Source organism: Varroa jacobsoni, unplaced genomic scaffold, assembly GCF_002532875.2.
Source record: "Varroa jacobsoni isolate VJ856 unplaced genomic scaffold, vjacob_1.0 scaffold_493, whole genome shotgun sequence".
NCBI classification, from domain to species: domain Eukaryota; kingdom Metazoa; phylum Arthropoda; class Arachnida; order Mesostigmata; family Varroidae; genus Varroa; species Varroa jacobsoni.
Window position 1 is genome coordinate 75,951 of NW_019213395.1, and position 8,163 is coordinate 84,113.

General features: G+C 39.9%; 1 protein-coding gene across 3 annotated transcripts in view; it reads left to right on the forward strand.

Moving 5' to 3' along the window:
• The window catches only part of LOC111260926 (ubiquitin-conjugating enzyme E2 W), a 16,972-nt gene extending 10,446 nt beyond the window's left edge, over positions 1-6,526 (forward strand). For all 3 annotated transcript variants that reach the window (XM_022834044.2, XM_022834042.2, XM_022834043.2), the window contains exons 6-9: positions 608-710; positions 1,317-1,472; positions 1,833-1,908; positions 2,401-6,526. In XM_022834044.2, the coding sequence (XP_022689779.1) occupies positions 608-710; positions 1,317-1,472; positions 1,833-1,908; positions 2,401-2,414 (349 nt within the window). In that variant the 3' untranslated portion in view covers positions 2,415-6,526. The remainder of the gene's footprint in view (positions 1-607; positions 711-1,316; positions 1,473-1,832; positions 1,909-2,400) is intronic.
• Positions 6,527-8,163: the final 1,637 nt, after the last annotated feature.

Sequence of the window (8,163 nt, forward strand, 5' to 3'; positions counted from 1 at the left end):
ATATAGAGTAATAAGTATTATTGTTTAGTTGTTTAATCAGCCTTGAATGTTTCGCCTAACCTTCATTTGCTTTTAATTTGGGTTGACGCTGTGACCACTGTGTTATGTAATTATACATTACAGTGGAACCTAATGTAAAATAAACGGAAGCTTTTATTATCCGTAAAGATGCGCTCTTTACTATAGGATAGACGTAGCGACAGATGACAAATATTGCCAGTTGAGTTGTGGCTGTTTAGCTGAAGGCTGTATCCATTGCTAGATGCTGCTAATTACCCGTTTCGTAATGTATATCACAACCAGGCAATCACTAATCAAACCACCATCTGCACATCCCCTGGAAACTACCTTTTGTTGGCACTAATCGTAAATCAACTGACACTCCTTAAACGTGTCGTGCACGTAATGGTGTAGTGATAGCGTGTTTGCCTACCATACCTGTAGACAGCAGTTGAGGTGGTCGAGATTTAAAATTGGACATAGTCAATACTTCTTTTTAAGCTGCTACTAGTAGTCATTTGAAGAGGCAGTATTTAACAGAAGAAGCACTAGACGCGCTGTATTTTTTAATAGGAAACTCCGTTAATAGTGGTTTGTGTTGTTTCAGGTGGGTCGTGGATATGGAGGGAGCTCCGGGCACTTTATACGAAGGAGAAAAATTTCAACTACTTTTTAAATTCTCCCCAAAGTACCCTTTCGACTCGCCTGAGGTAGGGGAGATTGTAGGCCTTTATTTGTTTGATAAGAAGTCTAGTATGCATGTAGACTTTGTAATATTCGGTTTGTATACTCAACAAATCGCTACAAAAATCTATAATGACTAAACGGGTTCGTAAACATAACACGTCGATTACCGATTACTACTGATCACGAAGCTGGGCTTTTTTTTTTTAATATAAAAGGGTGAGTTTAAAACGGTTAAAGCTATTACAGTCGAAATACTCGATTTATAATATATTCAGGTTCTGCAACGCTAATCGCTCCTTGTTCCGTAATGGTACATATGTAACGTAGTATTTCCTTGCGAAATATTTTTAGTATAGTTTGTATTGACGACGAACACTTTGAAGTATATAATTGTAACCTTGTTAGAGGTTGTATCAGACTGAAGTGCCTAAAGGTTCGCTCGACTTGAGATGTACATTTTATAAAAAAAATTTCCGATTAAGTAAAGCTTGCCTCTCTATCTAAGGGAATAACATACCCAATGCAGATAACCAATAAAACATACTTACGCGCACGACGATTCGGTTACTTACTGGCAGTCAGTGGCAAAAACCCTACTGAAAATTGACATTTATTCTCTTTGCTCGCAGGTGACGTTCGTAGGGGCCAACATCCCTGTGCATCCGCATGTTTATTCGAACGGCCATATTTGTTTGTCGATCCTTACTGATGATTGGTCACCTGCATTGTCCGTGCATGCGGTCTGCTTATCCATCGTTTCCATGTTGTCTTCGTGTAAAGAAAAGGTAAAGACTGCTTTAATCGGTAACAAAAGACTTACCATAGAGAAATACAAGCTAAAGAGGATTCTAATGGGCTAAAATAATTATGGTCCAAAAACAACATAATGGAAATGCAGAAACAGAACATCGTTGGCTGATTATTTGCTTGCTGAATGTGACCATCGTTGTTAGGTCTTCATTCGAGGTGCTGCAGTGCAAATAACTTAAGGCTACACGCTAGCGCCTCGTGGTCGCAAGAAATATTTAGATGGGTTGTTAGTTTTCTAACAGATCGTGTAGTTGTAAGCAATTGTCAGCCATTAATTATACATTGGTTTCCATACTTAACAAATTTTATCTGTTTGTGTGGGTTCGTGTTCACAGAAGCGGCCGGCTGACAATACGCTATATGTAAAAACATGTAGTAAGAACCCAAAGAAGACCAAATGGTGGTATCACGGTAAGCTTTTAAATGACAGGCCCGCATCGTAACATGAGTATAAATTTCGTTTTTCGAAAATTGTATGAATCGTTGGAGCCGAGTTGGTGTCCCCGTATAATTATATTTCATCTATCCGACGTGAGCAATAGACAACCTTGACCTTAAAAACAGCGGTCTTCCAAGCCAGAGACTTTTCCGGTCTCTTACATGTTGCGATTTGTTGGGAGAGTTCGTTAACATTCAATGAATCGATATTCATTTTTTATGTGTTTTTAATTGCGCCCCATAACCGTTACTTATGTCAGTTTCTTTTCCAACCGTTTGTTAACTTGTCCATTACCAATTGTGATATCTTTACATTATTTTATTAATAACTTAGCTTACAAGGTGCTACAGGCACATCACTTGAATGTTTAATTAGCGTTTCAATTTCAATTATAACAAACTCCAATATCAATTAGCAACCGCTACAAAGCTTAAAAATTGACTTTTTTCTTGCCGTTTTTGTAGATGACTCCGTGTGACTATAGTGTGGACCGGGCAGCTTTGAAATTCGTGACGAGATCTGTTATTATCCGCGTCGCCTACTATCATCACTAGGAATGTTGCGAAAAAAAGAAATCTGTTTTGTAATATCAATGCTGATAAGTCACCGATGAAACGGCTGTTACTGGTTTTGTTTTTTTTTTTCCAGATACCATACAGTGATGTAGTAGAGAAGGAACAGCTCTTAGCAAATAACATTGCGCGAGAAATGCGTCCAAGCCTGTATGTGTGTGTTCGAGCTGATGAGACAAAGCAGCATTATCCAGTAGTGATAAGGATCAGAATATTTGCGATACTGTCTTTGTTGATTTGTATTTATGAAATATGGTAATAATATGCTGGCAACTAATTGCCAGTCTTACATACTTACGCTACAAAGCGAGGAAGTTGTAGAGCGATAGATTTTTAGAGAAGACTAGATCAGTTAGAAAAGACCAGACATGTTCCGGATGCGATGTTAGGTTTCTTTAAATCTCTTAAGCGCCAGCAAATCATCTGGTACGTAACAGAAGACTGGATCTGAGTATGGAGATACGAGTTCTTGTAGGAATTTAACGACAACATAATTGAAAAAAGTTGACTATTTATTGTCTGCTTTATTCTACACTGGGTGAAGTAGATCCTCCACGGCTGTTCCCGATTTTGATGTTAGCCGATGCTGTTTTATGTAGGTCGCACATCAATCATCTGTTCATTGGTTGACAAGGGAAGTACATTGCGAAAATAAACGAGATCATTCCATCAAAGGACGGGCGAATTCGGGAGCGCGGCGTCACTTCGGGAGTATTCCACGGCGTCCTTGTTCTTTGTGAGCCGACAGAAAATCCGGTGCATATCTAGGGACAGCTGACAATATTGTAATTTAAGCGTGGCGGGCTTTTTGAAACGAGTGGGTTTGGCTACTAATTGACTTGGTTGAAGAGACACTTGGATACACGCCGCGGGCTATAAGAGCGAAAGACCAATCAATCCAAATGATTGTACTATAGATCTGGGTGTTCGGGTCGGGCGCTAATCAAGGCAATGCTATCCAGCTGATGGCCGAAGGATCCAGGAGCTGACTGACTGGATGGTCGAAACGAATGTACAAAGCGGTAAACTAGCAACCGACAAAATGAATCTGTTTGTAGAAGCTATTTATTTCCCCCTAAATATGTATTTTACAAGGATGACCAACGAAAGTAACAACTCGGAACCTTGCACCCTTTCCAAGTGTTAGCTGCCCACATTTTTCTAAACCTGTAGATACGCGATACATAATGTAAAAGTAAACTTGCCGTAGCGACGAAAAACAGAGGTAATTTGTTTGCTGCACAACTGACAATAATACGAGCTTGATATTTATGCCCCAGGTCACATTGGGATATTTAGCTCAATTTTGCTTAGCGTGTAGTAATTGATTTTTGCTGATCCATTAATTTTTATTATGACTTTAAATACGTTTCGCTAACCGATGGCCTTCCCCACTTGTCCTGATATTCAAGCTCTTTTGTGACATCTGTGCATCTGTATGTTTAAGATATATTGTATACTATTAATAGTGATGATGAGGGAATACAAACACAAACATATACGGGTGTTTTGACTAAAGACAACAGTTTTACAGTTGGCATGGTATGTGAATGGGTGTTCTTGATGAACAAACTTGCACCTAAAACAAGAATAACAAGAGGGGTATTATTGCGATAATTCTAAAAGAAATGCCAGTCGACGATACGCGACAGCTGCGCTACTTGGTTTCGGGGAGCCGAGTGCAACGGCGCTAACAGCTTTAGCAGTCGTAGCCATAGCAACATTAAATCTACATCTACCACCAGTCGGTTGTGACAGGAAAATGTGCGGGTGATGTGTTCTTTATGGTCATGTTTCTTTTCGGAAAAGTACACATGGTTTTCACCTGGAAGAAAAAGATGATGTACATGTATTTCGCCACATGGTGATGTGCAATTTTGTCAGCTGCTCTCATATATGCACCGTGGTAGCAAAATGATTGTTTGTTATCGTGATGACGACGCGGGACTAACTTATTTTAAAATAAAGTATCTGCGCGGGTAGAAGTCGTCTGCTTAAGGGAGTTGCTTCTTTGTAGTAGTAAACGAGTCGCGCAAATGTTTTCATTCCTCGCTTTGCTAGCCCCCAAAAAATATTCTATCGCCCTTTACGCCGGTACACATTAACTCAGACGCCTGATCACTCCCAGTACGAAATGAAGCTTATACTAGGATTCGAATTTAGATCACCACGTGTCCCTATGTTTGTTAGGTAAACACGTTACCCACTACGCTATCGCAGGAACTTGATCGTCCTTCGTCCTTAACAACAACCGAATCGGCCGCAGAACAGCAAATATAGAGTTGCTTCACGCCACGTGTCTCATACGTAATTCTACCTTATGTATGTACCCTGCGGAGGATGCGATACTCGTGACGCGTGTAGATATGATTCTTTCTGGTGAAGATCGACGCAGAAAAATGATAATACCAAACAGGAAAAACGTAGAGGCAGAATAATTATAATATTAATACCACTATGGATACGAATAATAAGCTCTATATGTTAGTCAATTCCAATATAAGTATTTCTCTAAATTAAAACTGCAGCGACACGTGATGTAATGATATGACAGACAGCGTAACAGTTCACTAGGCGAACACGCTACTTTAGTAAAAAGATATCAAATACGCATTAGGATGATCATATTATTAAAAGTTTACTAAAAGCAGCAAACGGTCGTACAGGATATGTGAATAAGATGCAAAACCCACAGATTGTTATAACCAAGTGGGGCTTGTTCTGAGTGGGGCTAAATAGTGAAGATATTAAGCGATATTCGTAGGGGTCTCACAACTATTTGAGCAGTGAATTGATAGTATGCGTAGATATATTCAGTGGTACATTATCAGATTGTTCTCTTGAATCAACTAATTGCAGTGACATTTTTTAAATCAAACTTACGATGAAACGAGAACAATAAAATAAGCACCACAAACCTTACATCTATGCAGAGGCAAGCAAGCAAACAATGAAAACCGAACAAGGACCCGATCAATCATGGAAGCAATGTAAACATGCAATAAAGGTACGGCAGACGTATTTCGCCAGCGGTGCACTATCCAATCATAAACAGATTCATAAATGCGATATAATGCGACAATAATAATACGTAGATAGGCAGCAGATGCGAGAACAATGACAACGATGAAATGAAAAGTTGTCGTTAGAGGGGACATGGAAAAGGGAAGGAAATTTGCAAGCCAGTTTTGCGCGTGACGTGTTGACGTGGTGTAAGCTTCTAGCATGTAGGAAAGCGCGGAAGACTACGACAGTACAACGAGGAAGCATCAACTAACCAATCAAATAATGTGCCATTGGCACAATGTTAATTGGACATTGGTCTGAGGCTGAGTAGAGCTTTATTGAAGTTCGTGACTTCAAATGCCGGAAATCACTAGTAAAACTGATGTCTGGTGGTCGATTATCGTGTAACATTAGTAGCGTTACATGCGCTCATAAGAAGACTCATTGCCGAAAAGGACGAGATAATAATGGGAGCACATGGGTTGGTGATGCAATATCTAGCACTGAGGCTTCTTTTCTCTAGTCAATCGCAGCGGCGGCAGTAGCAGCAGCAGCAGCAAAGAACAACAATAAACGAGACGTACCTAGATTGTAGGCATGGAAACTCGAATTTTTCCTCAATTCAGTAAAACGTTCGTCCCCGCAGACACACTGAGATTAATGTTATTGCAAATAGCTATAACAGGTACATAATTTTAGGAAGCTATAGCAGCAAAAATATTGGAAATAGAATCGAACGTACGCATCCGTTCTCCAGATATGTCATTAACGAACAGAGACGGTGATGAACGAATAGTGCCGTCGGTATTCAATAGATTGGGGCAATCGATGGCAGTCACGTAGCGTGGGGTGGGTACATAATGCGCTTAACTGCATGATCCTTTCCCTCATATAGTATCAACATTACCAAAAACGACAACAACAGTCAACGCCGATGTAAACGAAAAGCTGTTGATACAAATAAAGAGATGACGCATAATGAAGCAAGGCGGTGAGGGGGATTTGCATGAAACCGATGTTCTTATTTTAGTAGATGTTTAATTACTATTATGATAATTGCTTTGGAAAAATCGTTGAGAAAAATTACTAGACGTGAAATAGTAAAGATGGTAAGAGGGCTTATCAGTACTTCGGGTCGGCATGAGGGCGTTTGTAGGGGTACCAGATAAAGTAGTCGAAAAGTTTCGAAACCGCATATAAACTCTATAGACCGCATATAGAATGCAGCCGCCTGACGCAAAAACAGTACCTAACGGCAGTAGACCGAAACAAACATTTTAGGTGAGTATTTCGGGCAGTCTGCTGTCGCCACGGGAAAAGCGCAAAGAACAAATATGGGGTTATTGGCCCTATGGGGTATTTAATATCTCCAGATACTCACTTCTCACAGCATGTTGATCCTATTAGATTAGACTGACAGGCGAGTTTTGCCTCACGCCCCCATCCTGTCGTTGCTTTAGCTTTTTTAGCTTCGTTTGAACCGGTTCCTGTGTGTGGGATATCTTCTAACTGTAGTACCGTCGAGTAAAGTCACAGGTTCATCTGTTTCCAGCTTTGGGCTTATATAAAGAAGTACTTTTATTAAGTTAAGATTTCATAGCTAGGTAGACGAAATTTCCAGCGTGAACACAGACCAACAGTTATCCGGTTGCAACTAATCCTTTGCCAAGTAAAGGCTTAACACAGTGGAATAGTAGGGCGACTAACGAAATTCAAGACCAGCTCCACAGGAAGGTTTGAAAACAAAACTGCAAATTTGTGTTTTTCCACCACCCAGTAAGCCACGTTCGCGCTGGTGCACATAGAAACAAACTGCTTTATTAGCTAGATAACTAGATAAATTGTCCAAAGGAGGCCAAATCTGTCGTTGAAGCCAATAGTAATGTCGCTAAAAGACCCACATGTGTTCTCATGGAGATAATCGGCTATCGGGGCATGTGACTCTGACACGTTTCCTTTGGGTGTAAATCTGAAAAGTGCGATAACGATTTTCATAGATTGTGTTAGGAAATCTGACAGAATACCAAGAGTGTTCCGCACTACGGTGTTGATGTTGGGCTATAGATTGCCCAAACGAATTTCTGACAAATCATCAAATTCCTCAATGAGATCAATACGCAGGTACATATAGAACAAAAGATAATGACGATTTTTTACCTGATCAAAAACCAGCCTTTTGCTCGAACTCTAGCAATAGATTTACTTCCGCCTCTCCAAAAACCTTAGGCTCGAGTGCAGAACTTGTGCAACACTTTTCTTTGTAAAACGTGTTCTCACGGACTTCATTTGCCAGTTCTTGGAAAAACTGGTAACACAATGGCATAACATCTGCAGAATTTGTAGCACAGCAGAGTTTGGGAGTCTCTCCTAATCAAGCTTTTTAAGATCAGCTTTTGCAAGTTTTGCTTTATGCAGGATGGCATTGTCGTGGAAAGGGACAGCAAAGGGCTATCTATTCCGGCTTTTTACGTCCGATAGCATCGTTTAATCCATGTCTTTATAGAGATTTTTGTTGTTTTTTTTCAATTTAAAGTTTTTGAAGGTATAAACACTTTTAGTCCCCGTAAATATAATCTGACTTGAATGGAGAGCTGTTTTAGTCTTGAGCTCAAACGTATCTAAGAAGCATTAAGTAAATATTAAGTTGTT